Source organism: Diplotaxodon limnothrissa, linkage group LG6 (genome assembly GCF_057381915.1).
Source record: "Diplotaxodon limnothrissa isolate DT_005_m linkage group LG6, D_limnothrissa_male_GT1.1, whole genome shotgun sequence".
Classification (NCBI taxonomy): Eukaryota; Metazoa; Chordata; class Actinopteri; order Cichliformes; family Cichlidae; genus Diplotaxodon; species Diplotaxodon limnothrissa.
Window position 1 is genome coordinate 13,974,859 of NC_140601.1, and position 20,767 is coordinate 13,995,625.

At 40.3% G+C, this 20,767-nt stretch overlaps 1 protein-coding gene across 1 annotated transcript in view; it reads left to right on the forward strand.

Annotated features, from left to right (window-relative positions):
* grin2ab (glutamate receptor, ionotropic, N-methyl D-aspartate 2A, b) overlaps positions 1 to 20,767 on the forward strand; it is a 142,981-nt gene that overhangs the window by 25,005 nt on the left and 97,209 nt on the right. Inside the window, exons 3-4 of the mRNA XM_085356822.1 lie at positions 7,537 to 7,761; positions 7,855 to 8,013. Coding sequence (XP_085212948.1) covers positions 7,537 to 7,761; positions 7,855 to 8,013 — 384 coding nt within the window. The remainder of the gene's footprint in view (positions 1 to 7,536; positions 7,762 to 7,854; positions 8,014 to 20,767) is intronic.

Below are 20,767 nucleotides of genomic sequence, written 5' to 3' on the forward strand. Positions count from 1 at the left end.
AAAGATGCAGCATGTGGATGTGTGGACCACTTAGAGTTGTTTGGCTTATAATTACTCTTGAAATGCATTAACTGATTCCACGTTTTAAAGCAAACGACCCACCACTAGAAGCACCAGCCCGTCAGTGTCATTTCCAGTTGACAAACTGATATGCTGATTCACCATGTCCGCATGCTGACTTTCAGTTCTTGGAGGCGCATTGATCTCACCCACCTGTTATTTATCTTGCTTGCTCTTTGAGGATAAACGGGCTGAAATGCATCATCTCCTTTTTGGTGCAGCTTGACCTCAGCGCTTTTCCTCCAACTGGCAGAATCAGCTAATCATTCTGCACAAAATCATCCTTTAATAAATGACCGAACAAATCTGAGAGGTGGGCAGAGATTCAAAAGGTCTGGAAGCAGGCTAAGCTGCACCTCATTACTAGGTTATTGTCGAGGATGCAGCCCAAGTAATTAAAAGGCAAACTACTGATTCTCCTCCTGTCTGATCCTGATCTCCACAATATAGGTTTGCTCCTGTTACCCGACGGATTCTTGTTCCATTTAACTCATTCAGTAATATCTGCAGATTTTCTCTTTATGTTGGCCATCTGTTTCCCTTTGTTTGCAGTCTTTATGTTAAGCTAAAGCAACTAGCCGCTGGCTGTAGGTTCTTACTTATCTGCTTCTTTGTGTCTGAAATGAATGGAGAGATTTAATTGGTTGCCAACAGATGGGGTAAAACCTACATAAAGGAAAGGCATAGCTGCAAAGTATCAAATACTTTTGATGTATATTATCACAATTAAAATGACATATCTGATGTAGATAATTCCAGCATCACCATTAAGCGCTCAGTGCCATGAATGTCAGCTGCAAGTGCTGTATTTCTAGTGACTTTTTTAAAATATCACTTTTATCAGCTAAAATTGATTTAAATGCTAAATGACAGACGGATGAATGTTAAGCTGTCAGTCTCATTTTTCATACCCATTAAATGTAGTGTGTAGTGTTTGAGAGTGTGTGTGTCTAAGTGTGTGTGTGTGTGTGTGTGTGTGTGTGTGTGTGTGTGTGTGTGTGTGCCTAGTTTCAATATTTACTCGCCTTGCTATAAATTTCATTCAAAAAACACTTTCTCTCTTTAAGCATTCAGGTTTCTCACAATACTTGAACCTGAAAACAAGCAGATTATGGGCAAATACTGCAGTCTTACGGTGCTAAATTCAGCTGTCTGTCTACAAATTGTCTCTTAGGAGTCCTTAACAAATCAGAAACATGCACACGCATTGATTTATTTACTGTCTGTGCAGCAGTGAAAAAAAGAAGAAACATCCATTGAACGATATTCACCCCTTCCAGCCATTTCCTTTCTGTAAATCTGACATTGATACCTAATGATAGTGCTTGCCACTTGTTTACCTGCATTAGACCAACTCCACACCACGTCTGACATGTTTACAGCAGCCAGCGTGCCCGAGATGTTGGGTGACTTCGTGCAGTTCTGCTCCCATCAGTCACACATTAGCGTCTCTGCCTTGCCGAGGTCTGTGTAAACATCACAGGCTACAGTCGCTCTGTGTCCAAACTCAATAATCTATATTAGGGTGACAGTGCACTGGCTCAGTTAAAAGACAAGACTGTAAATGACTCAAGACATTTGCTGATTCACACTGATTCAAACTTACTTCTGAAAGGTAGAATTTAATGCATATATATGTATGTATATATATATATATATATATATATATATATATATATATATATATATATATATATCAGAATCAGAATCAGAATACTTTATTGATCCCTGGGGGAAATTATTTTTTGTTACAGTGCTCCATTTTAAACCAACATTAAGACAAGACAGACAATACGCTAACTAAGAATAGTACAATATATACATATATATACATACATACATACATAAGTCACTTATAAATAAATAGTTGGAAAAGAAACATGTGTAGTTGTAGCAGCAAACAGTGTGTTAAGTGGATGCGTGGTACAGGGAGATGGCCACAGGCAGGAATGATTTCCTGTGTCGTTCAGTGGTGCTTTTCGGTAATCTCAGTCTCTCACTGAACGAGCTCCTGTGACTGACCAACATGTCATGGAGTGGGTGGGAGGTGTTATCCAACATTGTCTTTATCTTGGACAGCATCCGCCTCTCCGACACCACCTTGAGGGAGTCCAGCTCCATCCCCACAACATTGCTGGCCTTACGGATTAGTTTATTAAGTCTGTTGGCATCTGCGACCCTCAGCCTGCTCCCCCAGCATGCAACAGCATAGAGGATCGCACTGGCCACAACAGACTCATAGAAAATCCTCAGCATTTTCTGGCAGATGTTGAAGGACCTCAGTCGCCTCAAAAAATAGAGACGACTCTGGCCCTTCCTGTAAAGTGCTGTGGTGTTTTTAGCCCAGTCCAGTTTATTGTCAATGTGTACTCCAAGGTATTTATAGTCCTCCACAATGTCAACACTGACCCCCTGGATTGAAACAGGGGTCAAGTGTTTCCTGGTCTTCCTGAAGTCCACGATCAGTTCCTTGGTCTTTGCCACGTTGAGCTGCAGATGATTCTGCTCACACCACGTGACAAAGGAGTCGACCACAGCCCGGTACTCTGTCTCATCATCCCTGCTGATGCATCCAACCACCGCAGAGTCATCAGAAAACTTCTGAAGATGGCAGGTCTCTGTGCAGTGGCTGAAGTCTGTGGTGTAGAGGGTGAAGAGGAAGGGGGAGAGGACAGTCCCCTGTGGTGCCCCTGTGTTATATATATATATATATATATACATACACTGTATATATACTGTATATACAGTGTGTGTATATACTGTATATATATGTGTGTATAAAAAGGCAAGCTCAGAGTTTTTTTTCTTTTTCAAGGATTCCACACCTTTTAAAACATTTTCCTGAAATATGCCCCTGAAGACGTCACACTGCCATCTGCAAGTTTTTTCCAACTGAGACACAGTTTAGCACAGACTGGCTGGTAATGTGACGAGCATGGTTAGCTTCTCACAGTAGTATTGCAGCCAAATAAAACTTAGAAACAATAAAGGTGGGTGGCCAACTCTTCTTTTAACTTCTGTGCACTATAATCTTTCCAAACGCTGAACTGCTCTCTTCAACAGAGACACGGACTCCTTTTTCTTCATCCTTCTCATATATGTATGCATTATGCACTGGCTGCCAGATTCTTAAGACAACGCTGCTAACATTGCCAGTCTCGTCAAGTCATAAGCAAGTATGAAAGCCGACATCAGTGCAAGTTTTTTTGGCGTGCGTGTTATTTATCGACCGGGTGCATCGGCCTGGAAGCGCAGTATGAGATGCAGCTTGTGTGCATCCAGCTTGTGTGCCTCTCTTCTTAATGCAAATGCAATTAGCATTTAAGGGACTGCGCAGACATCAGAGGGAGAGTGCACATTTTGTGGTCGACTACACATTCTGGTACATTTATTAAGGCTCGCCCAATAGTCAGGGGTCAGCGTTGGGAGGATGAGTCTCAGATTTGAAATGAGCTGTTAAAGGAAGGTTGTGCAGAGTAGCAGGATGGAAAGCTGAGATCATTAAAGCTGAACTTGAACTTGACACCAGAGCTAATTCGAGCGAAGCCACTGTGGAGATTGTGATGTTGATCTTGATCTAAGCTGCCGTGGCTTTTATTTCCCCAAACATTTTATGTTCCGAGTGACTCCTGCCTCACATGCTCCAGTAATTTTCTAACTTAGCGTTTAATCAAGACCTCAGTAAATGGTTCGGAAAGTTAAAAACTTCCTTTAATGGGGGACCTTTATTTCAGTATCAGCACATTTTTATTTGCTTTTCTAGGCTTGATTTCTTTCTTGATTTATCACCCCTCTGCATCCTAGTTTCACTGTTGAGGTGCATCTTTGGAGATCTCGTTTACAGGCGGAAAGCACCTAAAGACAGTCCCAGTTACTGATAATTAGCTTCTGCTTTAGAAAATCAGACGCTAATTTCATGCAGATTGCCAGTTCAAATATGCACATAAATCTGGCCCTGACACTAATATTTTAGAACCGGGTATTACAGGGATAAACATACCAAACTGAAAATATATATATATTTTTATGATAAAAAAAGAAGCTTTTATGTATCACTCACACTAGAAAGAGGGTGGTGAGATATTTTAGTTTGGAAGTTGTTGTCCTGTGCTACCACCGGGGCTGTGCATATCAAAAGAAATGCTAATATGTTTTAAGTTATTGAACCCTGAGAGTGCGGAGAACAACCTACCGGTTTGATATAATGCAAAAAACCCTGCGTTTGTGCTCCCGTTAATGTGCAGTTTAACGTTTTCTCTCGCTAAAGAAACTCGCCCTTAAGCAAAAGTAGATTTAATAGCGATCGCTGCTACATGCTTTCTCAGGAAAAGGACAACACATTTCCCAGGTGTTTCTGTACCAATACCGTTGAGAACAATATTATTGCTACAGCATGATGAAGAGGAGCACTAAAGAGGCCTGTTTTACTGATTTGTTATTGGACTCATTTTCTTCCTCCCTCTCTAAGCTCTCCACTGCAGCTGCATTGTTGCTGACCACCGATTTGACCATATTCGAAATCTGACTGTATAATACAATGTTGAGCTCTTACACTGCACTGAACACTTGACATAGGAAGGTTGTGCCTAAGGAGGTAGAGAAGGCTGGGCGCTAATCAGGAGGTCGGCGGTAGGGGTTTCGATCACTGGCCCTTCCAGTTTCTGAGCACGATGCTGAATTCCAAATAGCCCTGATGGATCCATCAGCGTGTCAATGTGATAGATGAGAGTTTCATGTGTGTGAATAGATAGATTTGAGTGGTTAGTCAGGTTAGTAGGGTGCTATATAAATGCCTGTCAGCTTTACGCATATGACAGCAGATCCTTAGTTAGAAAAATAGCAAGACAAATTTGATCAACTCTAACACGAAGCAGCATTTCCACACGCACAATTCAGATTTGTATGACAGATGCCTAAAAGAGAATCTCCACCAAAAACTGTTTGCATATTTGTGCAAATGACTTTTGTCACTTAAATTCCGTCAGTGACTGACTAAGCTTAATCTGTTACAAGAGGCCTCTGAAGGTTTAAGGAGAGATATCGAGTGGAATACCACTTTAAGGTATTTTGGGGAAACAGCCGTATAACCAAGAGCATAATTTGTGTTGTCATGTAGAGGCACTATGTAGGTCTGCTTCATTGGCGATGAATGAAAGGATGAAATTGTGGACTGATAGATTTAAGCAATTACGCCCACATGAGCTTTATTTAATAGGAGTTGGGGCTAACATTATTGAACCACAAAATGTGCTTATATCCGAGGAAAATCACTCTGGGTTGTGTTACAGCATGCACGCAGACATCCTCTGATTCACTGTCACTGAAGCTGCGGCTTGAGGGGCCCGTTAATGCGAGATCCTGCTCGAACATTGGGTGTGTTGTCTCGATTTTTGACAGATACATCATTTTCACAAATCTAGATTCAAGTTCAGCTACGAAAACAAAATTTTTTGTTCTTTTAGACGAGACTTATTTCCTGCTTGGAGGCAAACTTGTTCAATTTAGAAAGCATGTTTAATAATCACAAATGAAAAAGCTCCTTGCAGTCTGTTCCACTGCAGTAAATCAGCCACTGGGGGAAAAAATAAAAATTCCTTTTCATAGTCATTTTTTTAAAGAGTGAACACCAATTTTTGTTGGCAGAGAATTATCTCACTGAACATTTTACTTCATTAAGATCTTGCTTGGCCCTCATCTGGCAACATTAGCATGAATGCTAACAGCACTCAGTGACCCAAAGTTTTCCAGCTACGTTGACCGTTTTGAAAACTGCGGTGCAGCACACTCTGACTCCCAGTTATGTTAGCTCTGATGCTAACTCCAGGGAAAGTTAGTGTAATCTTGTCCCATTGGTTGGAGCTGACACTAATTCCCTGGGACAGGAGTGTAGCGGTGTGTGATTTAGCGGCGTATGCTAAGTGCTGCTGGAGCTCCGGGCTAGTATGTGGGCACCAGGGCAGAGAGAGCAAGCTGGGAAAGTACTGCCTTCACTAACTGGCCTGATTAGACCGGGTGTGAGATGACATGGATCAGATAAGATAAGATAAGATAGAACTTTATTAATCCCTCGGGTGGGTTCCTCTGGGAAATACACATACTAACCCACATACTAACCCAGCTGGAAAGACAGATTGGGAAAAATTAAATAAAAAGAAAAAACAACATGAGTGCATTAAGAGAAAATGAACAGATACGGATGATTAGGAGAAATGGGTGGAAAGTTAAAAACCAAGAGAGGGGAAAATGAAGAGATAAAAAGACAGTAGGTTAATTTTGTGGACGTGATGTTTCCTCCTGGGGTGTTTTTCAGCTCTGCTGGACTGTGGCGGTGTAAGAAATTGGCTGAGATGCAACGTAGCATTTGCATCATGGTTTCATTAGCTCTCATTCAGCCCAAGGCATTTCACACTGCATTTCCTCTACTCATCTGCTTCTCTTAGATCTGCTCGTATTACAGAAAAAAGAAGGTAATACAGAGTAAGCTGAAACAGGGAGCAGGAGCTTGTCTCAGACTAGAATTTGGTTAGGATATAGAGCTAAAGAGCATTTTCATCTCAGCAAATGTTACTGATTGATGCAGACACTTGTGTGGGCCTTTAGCACTTTGGTTTCCTCTCATATCCCCCACCCCAGGAATGAGGTAAAATCAGATTATTTATTTCGGGGTTATTTTATCTGTTAATAGCTGGCACTTTGCTGTGAATACTGCCTGAAGGCATAGATTGTGTTCAAATAAAAGCAGACAGTGGAAGGGAGATTTGGGGCATCTCATGAAGGCCGATTAGCGGTTAGTTAGGTTTAGCCCTGGTCTCCATGCGGTTGCCCACTTTGACACTGAAAGAAGTTATTTTTGAACACTAGAGGACAAAAAGAGGATGATGGGCTTCTAGTCGCAGTCATTTCCTATCATCTAATCTTTGGTTTTGCACTTGAGATTAATCATTAAATGCATCTGAGTCACACTGTGTTTAGATAAATAAAACCCAGTCTGTGAGAAAGCTTTGATATCACTTCTGTGCCTTTTGAAGACATGTGAATACACTGCCAAAATTTATCCTGCCTATTAGGGAGTAAAGTACTGTAGATTTGAACATGTTCTTGTTTTTTTATGACTCAAAATCATTCTTTACATTAAAATAGTAAAGATTTCACTTTTTGTGGCGGAAACTGTGTGACTTGTTGGTTATTTTACTTAAAAAGTCTTGGCTATAGATTTTATGATCTCCAGGATTATTATTTTAAGATTTAAGATGTTCATAAAATATGAATATACAGGTATTTTCTTACCTTGACAGTGCACGGTGCTGCATCTCTCATCTGCACCTGTGACATGCTGCTGATAACAGGCAGAATTTGTCAAGGTAAAGAAATATTGTTACAGGCTCAGTATATGAGCCCCGCCATCATTTCAGGAGTAAAATGTTCTGTTACTGGTTCTTATTTGTATTGATGTGTGTGTGTGTCTGTGTTTTACAGGGTATAATGGGTGTAGTGGGCTGGATGTTGCTCCTACTTTCCCATATGATGGCGCCTGTGGCATCCCAAAAGCCCCCAGGGCTCAGCGTGGGCGTGATCATGGGCCAGACGCGCGCCGTTATCGACCAGGATCTCCGACCACCTCGGCGCCCCGAAGATGCGCTCGATGTTTCCGTGGTCACGCTGAAGATGAACCAAACAGACCCAAAGTCTGTGATTACACAGGTGAGAAACGCATTGGCATTCACCAAGCATTACACACATGAATGCATCGCCTGCCACAAACTGATGCAAGAGTTTGTTTTACTTTGTCCCAAGGTGTGTGAGCTTCTTTCTCGCACTCGTCTCCATGGCATCGTGTTTGCTGATGGCACCGATCAGGAAGCCATTGCCCAGATCCTTGACTTCCTGTCCGTTCAGACTCAACTTCCAGTCCTGGGAGTCCACGGAGGCTCCTCTATGATTATGGCTGACAAGGTCAGTGACCTGACGCAATGTTGGCCATTTCGAGGACACACATGCAAGGCGGACTGCTTTGCATACATCAGTGTTTGTTTTTTGGAAGTGAAAATAAGGACCCCAATTAAGTTTTGTTTTCCAGATGTTTGTGGCACTGATATAGTCCATATAGTCCACTTGGTTTCCAATATGAAAAATGTTAAGCTCCATGCGTTACACATGTGAATTGCATGTTCTCAGCTGGTAGGTACATGAGTAAAAAAATCATTTGCTTCCAGTGAGTTACTTTGGGGATGCCTCTTTGAGGTTGTTTGTCTTATAAATGAATGCTCTAGATGAGAAAATAATACACTGGGAGGTTTCTGAATGATGTGTGTGCTATCAACAGCTCCATCAGATTAGTGTTTGTTTAAGTTGAAAGTGGAAATGCTGCTGTCAAAGTTAAACAGAATTTTAATTGCTCTGAATTGATGGCTGCTATCACCCGAAGTAATTTTATGTTAATTAGGCTTTTAAAAGGTTACAAAGTGCACATTTAGAAGTGAGGTGTTTGTAAGGTCAGAAGACGCCTTTGCATGGAGCACGCTGCATCCTCTGGTACATCATTTTTATTTTAGCAGATGATCGAGGATTGTTTAAATATGTAATAATGCATTTTCTGCTTTGTCTAGAACTGGGCTATGCAAAGCCTAACCCCCCACCCCCAAAGAAAACCAAAAGAAAGAACAAGAAAAAGAAATCCTGAGCTGTATGTAGCTGTATCATGTCTAGTGCTCAGTGGATGCAAGAAAAAACAAAAACGACAAAACAACAAAAAAACAGATTTCTAGTTTTAAAAGAAAAAAGAGGAGATATCTTTTAAGAACGGGTATTTGTGTGTTTGTGTGTGTGTGTGTGTGTGTGTGTGTGTGTGTGTGTGTGTGTGTGTGTGTGTGTGTGTTTGTTTGTGTGCGTATGTGTGTGTGTTTATTTTGGTGCGGTGCTCAGTGCAAAGTTAAGGATGTACATTGCTTTCTAAGCTGAATTCTCTCTCTGGTGCTGGCTCTGTAGACCTCGCTGATTGACAGACAGACAGACAAACACAACTGGTTCTTTAGCTTTTAAATCTCTCAGGGCACAGCAGCCAAAACACAGGAACCAATAACTGCCGCAGTACAGCAGCCTTTTGAAGTGCTCCTTGACGGGGGATGCAGTGCGCGAGCGTGTGCGAGAGAAAAAGACAAGAAAGAAGGATAACAGAAATGAGGAGTGAGGTAAAGGAGACAGAACTGGCTTGAAGGTGAGGGGGTCTGTGGTTGTAACGTGAAGGTCAGCAGTTTGGACTCCCCGCTGAGTTTATAACGATAGGGGAAATAAATAAACGAAACTTTTCTCGCTCTCAATCGCTGCCGTTAATGTTCCATTAAACAGGGTACTTAGCCCCCGACTGCTCTAATTGAACAGCTCGGTGGCCAAAAGTACAAGAGAGCGGTCATTTCTGGCAGCTCCCAGGTGTAAAAGTGAGTGTGTATGGCCTGTAACTAACCAGCTCCTCCACAACAGCTCCTGCAGGGTTTACCTGTAAATAACAAAGACTCCATGCCTGGTTTAAATTGGGGCAAAACCATCCCACTAGCAGGCAGGTATGGAAGAACAGTGAATGAGCAGATCATCGAAAATTCTCAGACATGCGGTTGCTCGAGTTCACATCTACCTTGTCAGATCAGAAATGTAGGGAAAGGACATGAGAGGGCACAAGTGAACTTCCTTGTGCGTGTTAAAGCTTCCTGTAGACACGATTGGGACTATAGGTTTTCATTAGCTATTGATATATCGTCAACAACTCACTTCAGTATTGCTGTCATTGCACAGACATGAGCTTTACTGACTCACTGACTCGTACGCCCTCCAGAGTGAATACACTTGTTATATTGACAGTGGAGGTAAACAGTGAACCAGCAGCCTGCGCTCACTACAGATGAATAACGACCAGAGTTGCCACCATAGCTAGGATTATGCACTTGAATTGGAAGGACTCAGGTGACTGTAATCTGCAGTCCACTGACATGTAGTCGTGATATTTTACACACTGTACCTTTAACAAGAGATGCGTATATTTTAAAGGGGAGACATGATCACCTCTTTGAGATAAGAGGTTTTTTATTGCATATTTGCAGATAAGGCGAGCCACATAAAAACTGCTACAATGCACATGGCATGATAATAACAAGATGTGGCGGCTAGTCATAGATAACTATTATTTTCTTTGGGAGGCAGATATGCTATGTAAAAGGCCTCTTTACACATTTGTGAATGGATACTGTTACTGTTCAGAATCTTAATAAATAGATACAAATACATAAATTCAACAAAAAATATTACATTTAAGAAACAATCAAAAGTTTGGTATTTTTATTTGATTAGGTGTAAAATATAGCTGGCATTTATTTGTTTATTAACCGATTGATTCTTTTGATAATATTTCTGAGCGTCAGACATACTGGTGTGCTACAGCATTTGCTGATGGCGCCTATTAAAAATAATTACAGAGGTGCCGAGGACTCTCAGTGAGGCTGACACATGCTTTGCACTTGATGCTCCCTCTGTGATCGTGACAGCTTCACAATAACCCCCTTCAGCACTTTTTTTTCAGCTCTATTAGCTCCCATTAATCTCACAACATCAGACACATTTAAGCAGGAATGGTCTGAAGACTTTGAAAAATAAAAACAAACCAACTCCAGCAAACATGATTTGCTGTGGAGGAAGAAAAAAAAAGTCTGGCTATGTGAAACATCTCTTGGCAGTGTGACCACTGCTTTCATACCTGCTGTCAGTGGTGTAGCGATAATCTGGAGGATCGAAATAAATCCCAGTGGGCTGGTAACAATTCAGCTTGATTACTGTGGACTAACAAACAATATTGTGCTTTTTTGCAGCTTGAGCGAGTCGTGTGCTCTCTGTCACCACGTATACATACACTTCACTCTGTTAGTGTGCCAATCAAGTTTGTACTAGAGGAGTGGAAAAATGAGCGGATCCTCCTGTGGTACCTTGGGTATGTTAGCTGGCCACAGTATCAGTTTAGACAGCATGCTTTAGATGGAGAGCAAAAACAGAAGGAAGAGGATGATGCCAAGAAAATACAGAAGAAAAAAAAATTGTGCTCTAAAATAATGGATATACATAGAGGTGGGCAGTGCAAGTGTGAAATCCTTGGTGTTAAAGCAGTGTTAAGCTGCCAGAATGCCAACTTAACTGTCATGATTGTGTCACATTTCAAGTAAAGGCTTTCTCCAGTTGTCACTTTTATTAGCTATAAACAGGGATGGGCACTGCAGCGATCCATATAAACTGATAAAGAACCAGGGTGAGGTGACTTAAGGCAATGACTCTCTATTTAAAAAAAAATAATAATAAAAGTGTTAAAACGAGGATTTATATATATATATATATATTTCAAGTATATTTCAACTTGGGGATCACTGCACCGAGCCCTCCGACTACCACTGGCCCCACTGTTACCCTCCACATTTTCTCGAGCTCTTCTTTGAGCTCTTGGTACTTCTGCAGCTTTTCGTGTCCTTCTTCCTGATGTTGCTATCATTCAGTATTGCTACATCTATCACCTGGTGTGATAGACCCCAGCCTCTATAGATCTTGTGCTCAATAAGCAGCTGGATAGCGTAGTGGCAAGCAGTGTTGGTCAAGTTACTTGAAAAAAGTAATCAGTAACTAATTACTGATTACTTCCCCAAAAAAGTAATCCCGTTACTTTACTGATTACTTATTTTCAAAAGTAATTAATTACTTAGTTACTTAGTTACTTAGTTACTTTTTTAAAACACGATTTACAACCGTGAGGTGATAAAGTGATAGATCTTTCAGCCCAATTCTACTTTTTCTGCATAATCCATCATACAAAATGTAATCAAATGGAAAAGTCTCTTTTTAAAACTTGTTTTATCAGTTTTAATCTTTTAACTTTATGCATCAAGCAAAAATTTAATTATATGCAACATTCTCTGACTTGAATAAATTAGTTTAACATTTAAACCTATTTTCTGCACATTCCAGCACATAAAATAAAAATCTTTTTTGTGTTTACACTCACTCTTTCAAATAGATGCAAGTAAAACACAGCAGAAAATAAATAAAGTCAAAGACTCAGCGGTCCTGTTGCTCTATTTTCACCTGTAAAGCAGGACTGCGGTAGGCGGAGGTTTACCCTGGTGCAGGTGTGCCGCAGCGGTCAGTTGAAGAATCCGCGAGTTTCTCTGTGAGTTTCCCATTACGTCGTAGCGCACTCGGTGCTTGCTTGGAAGTTTAGGGGTTTTTTTTTCACTGTAAAAAGAAGTTTTCTTCCCACGAACGATGGACGCTAATGTTTTTGTCACTTTTTATGGAATCAAACTCAAAGTAAGGTCAGTACTTCCACGCTTTAAACGCTGCACGCTCATACTCTCTCCCACAATCGATATGTGATCCATTGTTGATCTGCACACAGCTGTTGTCACTAACGGCGCACTCGCTTACGTCACTGTCGTGAGACATTCTCGCAAAAAATCACGGTTTTAGTAACGCAGTAACGCAGCGTTCCTACGGGAAAGTAACGGTAATCTAATTACCGTTTTTGCAATAGTAATCCCTTACTTTACTCGTTACTTGAAAAAAGTAATCAGATTACTGTAATCTGATAACGCAGTAACGCGTTACAAGTAACGCGTTACTGCCCATCTCTGGTGGCAAGACTATATGGAACGGGAGTTATGAGTTTGACTCCATACCAGGACTTCTACATCCAGTAAGGGTCCCTAGGCTAGACCCCCCCTATGCTAACTAAGCCTCCCTCAAACATGAGCAAGAGACATAAATATGAAGCAATACCGGCTCGGACGTCACACCTGGCAAGGTCCACGTCAGGTGTTGAGGAACAATTACACCCTGAGAAGTGGGCTGCTGGAACAAGATGGCTTAAGTGAGCACATATTTAAATGAACCGTCTACCAGGCTTTCATGTAGCTTCTTGCAAAGCACAAAGGAATTTTGGACTGCTTGTCATCAGTCCTCTTTAAATACAGCTTCTGACTTAAGATTGGATTAATGAGTGGATTGTTCCTCCAAAGACTGCACTGGATCTGGGACCCAAAGTAGCCCCCAACCATGATGCTCACTCCACCGTGCTTCACAGTTAGAACAAGTTTTCGGGGTACAGTTAATTTCATCCTTATCATAGTGTTGTGGATTTTTGTCCAAAGAACAAAGTGTTCTTTAACACCTACACCTACTTTGAATGTGGTTTGCATGCTATCCATTCCATTACATCTTTTTTATACAGATTTTTCTCATCAATGATACATGAACACAGTTTTTGCTGGTGTTTTCTTGTCACCCTTGAGTTCTTTTTCAAATCTTTCAGGATTTCAAAATGTATTCTTGGTGTTATCTTTGCAGGACGCCCACTCCCAGGGAGAATTGCCTCCATTTGCTGACAGCTTGTCTTTGTGGATTGATGACCAGCTAGGTTTTTAAGAAGCTTTTGCAGCCTTTCCAGCTTCATATGTCTCTATAAAGATTTTCTAACCCCTTTAAAAGTTGTTGTCATCGAGGAATGCTTCACACAAAGCTATATTTCCTCAGAAAAGCAGACTTTGTCTTTAACCAGATTTTGTCTGCCTTTTTTTGTAGAGAGAGGCACCTCTGCAACCTACGCATCCAATCTCATTTCCTTAATTGTTCGCTTACTTTTTCCTCAGTGTGTTCAGTAAAAAACATGAAAGGTATGGCAGTTTGTTTGTTCTCAGTTCAGTAATTTTGTCTTTGTCTATATTTGTGGCTTTGAGAATTTTATTATCCGAAATTCTGATAAGTCCTGGCGGTACACCTTATAAAAGAAGCTTTATACCTCAGGGTTATTCTGCAGTTGCACACTAGTAACAGACTGGCCCTCTAGATAGTAACCTTATCCACCATCACCCTACATTGTTATTGTACAGCAACATTTTGGCTGAAATTAAGTGAGTTAAATCAGCCTCTGCCAGCTGCAGACCAAGATGCTTTTTTTCTCCTAATTAAAGACAAACAGCTTAGAGATCTGTCCACTCTTTCCAGCTGTCTTTCTCTCTCTTTTCCAGTCTCTGCCTCCTCCTCATCCCTCATAATGCGTGTCAGGGGATAAACAGTGGGAAGTTTGATGTTGTGCAGTTAGGAGAGAGACATGGTTAGGGAACGTGGAATGGATGTGGACAGAGTGTATGTGTAAGCCCGGGAGAGGAACAGGATTAGTTTGGAATGCTGTGCTTCCATTTCAAAGAAACTGCTTTGGGAAATAAGACATGTTGTTGGCTTTACCTCAGCCTCATATATGCTCGCTTATTCTCTGCCAGCCTTGTTCATCTCGACTTTAAACTTTCTATTTTCACATGTGTGTGTGTGTGTGTGTGGAGGGGGGAGCAGAGGGTCACAGTGTGTAGGAAGAGGAACATGCTGAAATGGAGGGTTGTGAATTAAACATGCATGTTCTTTCTGCTTTGCTCTGCCACTGTGGTCGGATGCTACTCTTAGTGTCTCTGTATCTGCGTGTGCATGTGTGTGTGGGTGTGTGTGTGTGTGTGTGTGGATGTGCACGTCTGTCCCAGCCTGGGATGTCCCATATCAGTAGGGGCCATTTGCCCAGGTTCTCTGCTGCGACTCTTTAATATTTAACACCTGCTCCCCTCACCTGCTGTCACTTGCTGAAGACACATTACTGTGTCATTCACTCGCTGAGCTCTTCCACGCTTTCACCTCTAATTCTTTCCCTTTCTCTGCCATTTGTTTCCTTCGTATCTCCCTGTCTCCTCCAGTCCTACGTTTCTTTCTGAGCCTCCTCTGCTTTTCCCTTCTCCCACACATCTCCATTTGTGCTGCCACCTTATCCTTCTCTCTTCTGTTTTTTCATTTTATCCACTCTTACTTCCGTGGTTGTTATTCTCAGAAGGCTCAGGTTGTGTGAAGAACAGCCAGCCATGTTAGAAGGATTTGGGAAGTCTTGCTGGCCTTGAAGCCTGTGAAGCATGCTTGGATGATGGCTTTGTGGGTCTGTATGTGAGAGAAATAACAAAAAACCTCAAAAGAGGAGGGAGGGAAAGAGAGAGTAGCTCGGTTAGTATGGTTGCAATGGTGACTAAACCAGACTACATCATTTAGTCCTGTTTTCCTGGCTCCTGTGCTTCTCTGGCTCCACAGGGTTTGATGCCTGGTTCCTTGAGCTTGGCTGAGCACCACTTTGACACAACCGACTGGCAGTGTGAACCACATTTGAGGTCTTTTTCTCCAAATATAGTGAATCAATTATGACTAATTAAAAAAATATGAAGTATGTCCACACTAGCAAAGGTCTTTATCCACACTAAAATACCTGAAAAATAGGAAGCCTCTTCTCTGTCTTATTGTTTTGGTCGACAAACATCTAAGCAGCAACATTCACAGCAAGCAGATGCTGTGTATTTCAAATGTAGGTTAAAGAAATTAAAAGAGGTCTTCAGTATTTTCTGGAATAAACACACTGTTAAACATGGCCAGAGTCTGAAATAATGAGGCCGGTGTATTTACATGTAATTACTGTGAACCAAAGGTTCAGGCTTCATACTGCTCGCTCAATTTCTGACAGGATTTTTCATACTCTTGGCTTTTTATGATATCAGAGAGAGTGAATATCCTTAAGATCCTGCCTGGCTGTTTTCACGAAAGCCCCACCCACCTCCTATTCAAACCAATCAGAAGACAGTTCTAAAGAATCCATCCATCCAATTTTTTCTGCTAATCCAGTTCAGGGTTGCTAGTCCAGTTATCAAAGGACGAGAGGCAGGTTACACCCTGGATAGGTTAGCAGTCTATCACATGACTAATACTGTCTGTCACACACGATTATATTATACATACATTCTATATGTATAATATAAAATATATGTTATAGCACCCAGAGTGTAAATATGACTGAGTTGCAGCCATCTGCGGTGGGTGAGTTGTGCCCATGCCTATTTCACAGTAATGTCTCTCAGTTTTATGTACAGAAATTCATTTGTTTTGTTTCCAAAACCTCAGTTTTCCTTTTACACTGAGATGTTTTTAGAGTCATTCACTTTGGAGACTGTTTTAAAAAATGTGTTTAGTGAATGGAAACTCCGGTTTTGTCAACACATAGGGGGAAAAATGTGTTTACAGTTTCTGTTTGGCACTTTCTTATGGTAATGCAGTAAAAAAACTAAAACTAAAACTAAACAATACCACAATGTGGGTCATATCACGGTTATCCTGGAAATAGCCCCCATTATGCTGATATTCTGTTCATCAAGTCTGTGAATGTGACATAGCTGACGAACAGACTTTGACTTATCCTAAGTGCACAGTGAAGTCACCGTTTGCAGAGGAGCCAGACATCTGCCAACTGATGCAGCACATCAAAGACTATCATTGCTTTAATGTTACACACCTACCCTTAAAAGTGGTGATGAAATAATATATGTGGCCACTGCCAGCTCATCACTAGGCAGCATTTTACTGCTTCAAACATCAACTTTACTGAGTTCATCTAAGGTCATTTCCTGTTGCAGCATTTGCTGTCATCAGCTGACATGATAAAGTGTATCAAAGCTGTTACCAATAAAAATAATACCTCGTGTGCATTCAGAGGTACCAGTAAGTGCTACATGCACTTAATATTTGGTCCTATAGAACTCTTTAATATCTAACACTGTGTGTGTGTGTTGCCACCTTTGGCATGTTCATACTTTATATCCAATCTGTTTCTCTTTTATAAAAAAAAACAGGGTTACTTTTACTACGCAGTATAATTAAAGATCCTATGTGCTTAACTCAAATAGAAACAAAATTTTTATGGCTTTTTTTCCATTGTTGAACATAGAACAGCACAAAATGTGCACTGACACAAATCAGAAAATGGACAACTGAAAATGAGAGACAAACAAAAAGACCAAAAAAACATCACATTTGTAGCATATTTCATTAAAATTCATCAAAATTGTTTGTGGGTTGAAGAAATATATTTGAAACTTGAAAGATTTAAAAAAGCAGCTGGTCTATGCCCTATTGTGTTAAACAGGATATTGGAACTTGGCTGTCGGGTGGCGAGGTCACCATTTCCAAGAAGAAAAAGAGCTGAAGCGCGTCTCCTCGTCATGCTGTTTTCTGTTGATGCTTTTTTCATTAGAGCCTCAAAGTATTACAGACTGTTTTAATTTGCTGGGTGTCAAATTCTGCCATTTTGTAAAAGCTTCACTGCCATCATCAGTTGTGGTCGGTCTCACTCGCAACTTGTCAAATATGAATGCTTGTTAAGGATGTTTTGGCATCTCAGTCATACTCAATCGTTTGTCAATGTGCAGGATCAATGTTGTGACGGATGATATACCACAATCTTTTAGATACCATGTATCTTTTACTAAATGTAACAAAGTGGATTTGGTGAAAACACAAAGATCCCCCGGCTCTTGTGTAACGTTAATCGACATCATCATTTTTTTCTTTTTCAGTAAAAAACTGAAAACTTTTTGTGAAGTAAAGTCAAGTTGTTAAGTAACCTTGACATGACCCCACTGCTCTGCAGTCCTAAAGCTTTGAGCTGAGCATTTTTGCTACTTCCAACCCAGAGTTTTAAAATTGGACGTGACAGTAAAGCTGTTCCTACCTTATTGCCTTATTTGTCTACAGTAGAGACAATAACTTATGAACTTATGAATGAACATCATGTTGTATTAAAATGGGCGCCCTGGTGATGAGGTGGTTTCCACTGTTGTGTCCCAGCAAGAGGACCATAGGTTTCTGTGTGGAGTTTGCATGTTCTCTCCAGCTTCCTCCCGCTGTTCAGAGATATGCATGGGGTCAGTCTAAATTGACTGTAGGTGCAAATCTGATGGTTGTTACAGGTTGTACCTTCCCTGAAAGCTGGGATAGGCTCCAGCCTCCATGCAACCCTCAATTAGACAAGTTGAAGAGAATGCATGGATGCTGTTTTATATATAGTCTTTAAAAGTCATACATACAGTATGGTATGTATGACAGTGGTATCTACCTATCTAAAACAATATCAGAATTTTGCCCTCAGTAACCACATCTTCAGCTTTGACACGTCTCCCTTTCATCATCATTACCTTTTAACTTGGAGTGCTTTTTATCTGTGAACAATGATGTTCTCTCTTACTTTTGTTCTTACCTTTTAGTACACGTTCCACTTTCCTTGTCCTTGAATTTTCTGTTTATGAAGTTTGATTTTCTGTAGGTTGTCCTAAAGAAACCTACAACAAACTGGCAAGACCTTACAGACTTGTTAAAGATCAATCTGGGAATTCATGCTTTTGCCGTCCATTTCTGTGGAGAGATAAAAAGAAAAGAAAAAGAAAACATTGCTCTAAGTACACGATTGATAAAAAAAACATATAAATTTTACTTGACTGGACCTCCTTTGAGATATTAAATCCAAATTCAAGCAGAAGGCAACTGAGGCACAGTAGTAAGATAACAAAAACATGGAGAAAAATAATACTCTTATTCAGTTCTGGTGAACTGTGCTTTACACGCATCTTTTGATTTTCTTTCTTTCTTTTTTCACCACCATCAATGAAATGGATTTTGTTATTATAGTAATACAGTTATTAGTGAAATGTTGATCACAAAAGGAAAAAGATGCTAGAAAAAAAAGGGGAAAAGACATATAACAACAGTCCCTGTTTAAAAGTCGACGTTTGTAGATATAAGCACGTTAGCAAAAGTTGCTTTTCATTTAATCTGCACACTGCTGAATGAGCGGATCACTGCCTTGAAGGATGACAGAAGAGCAATCCATTTGTTTCCGTTAAACAAAAGCTCCTCTGATCTGACCTTCTGCTCCCACTCTACACATGATTGCTTTAAGTGAAATAATTTGCATCCAGTGATGTGGACGACCAGTCTGAAAGGTCAACACAATCCATTAAAGCCATTCTACTTTGGTTCTTTTTACAGTTTATCTATTAAAGGACCCTGGATATCAGTGCACAATGTATTCATTACTATAATAGACTATAATAGCTATTTATTCAGTGCTATCAATTAAGAGAATGAGTGTGTTTACCTGGACGTGACTTTAAACTCTATATTTATACTCAGAAAGGATGGCAGGCACACACTTTACATCTAAGCTATGGCTGCTATTTTTACTCAGGGAATATGTCAGTTTTGATAACTTACCCACTTTCTATCCAAAATTACAAATACAGTACATAATTACAGTAAGAATACAAACAGTTATGGGTGAGGGGAAACATACAGTATACTATCACGATAATTTGCGTGGTGACATCAATCCAGGGACAATAAATATCAATATTTTATTAAATAAATTAAAATAAAAACTCTGGCAATACTATAAAAACAAGGGCTCATCTGATGTACCACCATCCTGTGAGAACGTCAGCTGAACAAACTACATCCATCACTGGTCGCACTTAGCTTGATAAAGCTAGCTCCTAATTCACAACAAGCTAATGTCTCAGTCACATGAGTAAAGAGAGAACAGCAGTCTCCTTGTATCTACAAGAAAATCAGTGGCTGCCTGGTGATTGTGTTGAATTCTTTCACATTCTCCCACTGAATGCAACCCTTGATGAGTGAGTGACTGAGTGATTACCCATAGCTTGAGGGTGTTTCACACTCATAACCACTTTTGTTTACAAAGTGATGGCACAGGTCACCAGGTAGGATCATCCAGGTCATGGTAGTCTTAAGAGCTTGAAAAGAAAATGAGAAGTGAAACATCTTAAAACAACGTGAAGAAGTCCAGTTAACTTCTTTTTGAGGTCTTTTGTCTTCATCAATGAGCATAGCTCAAGAAGACTGGACTCATCTGGCTTTCAGCTGGTTGTATTTTGTTTGGTTGCTGAGTTCAAATGTAATCATTAAATGTTTCTGATCAGTGTTTCTATTTAATGTGATTTTATTTCATTTAAACAGCGGTAGATATGTCATTTTTGGCTATTTATCTCAGTTAATTGCTGTATTATCAGAAGCAGATTAAATGTAATTGCTAACTTGACCCCATTCAGTTGCAGACTGATAGCAGACAGGATCTGTCTTATGGCAGCATTAATGGCATGTTGTAGTGTGAGTGTTGATATGCTTAACAATCTCATTTTGCAGTAAGAAAATAGCTGAAGTATATGTTACTGGAATACTGTTAAAAGCAGTATTGAGAGTTAAGTATTGTGATAATATCATATCGTTGGGTGTCTGGTGATTCCGACCTCTACGTTATGCACAATTGCAGCTTTTGAAATTATACATGCATTGGTTATGATGAAATTTAGTTTAATTTTGCCTCCTTTGTATGACAGTATAAACAACCATTTGTACCAATGACTCCTTTAAACAGAACTACGAATATGTCTTTTAAATAAACCAAGTTAACTTGCTTGTTCAGAAATGTTTTATTCCATTTCAGAGCCTCGTTATTGTATTCAAAATGTTCGAAATGTCAGTAAAATGACTCAGTATGAGGAAAATGGAAAGAATCTCAGCTATTGTGATGCTCAAGCACCGTCATATTCCCATCTCGCTGTGTGTCGAGCTAAGTGCTAAGCACGCAGCAAGATGTTTAGGATCAGGCTCTGCAAGTAATCCCTGCTTTACCAACCCTTTGAAACACACATTTTAAAGGACGTGCAGATTCACTTTTTGTTTACTGTTTTAAGCCAGCGATTGTAGTAACACAGAACCATTCTTTGCGATGATGTTGTGCTAAAAGTCCGTAGATGTAAAA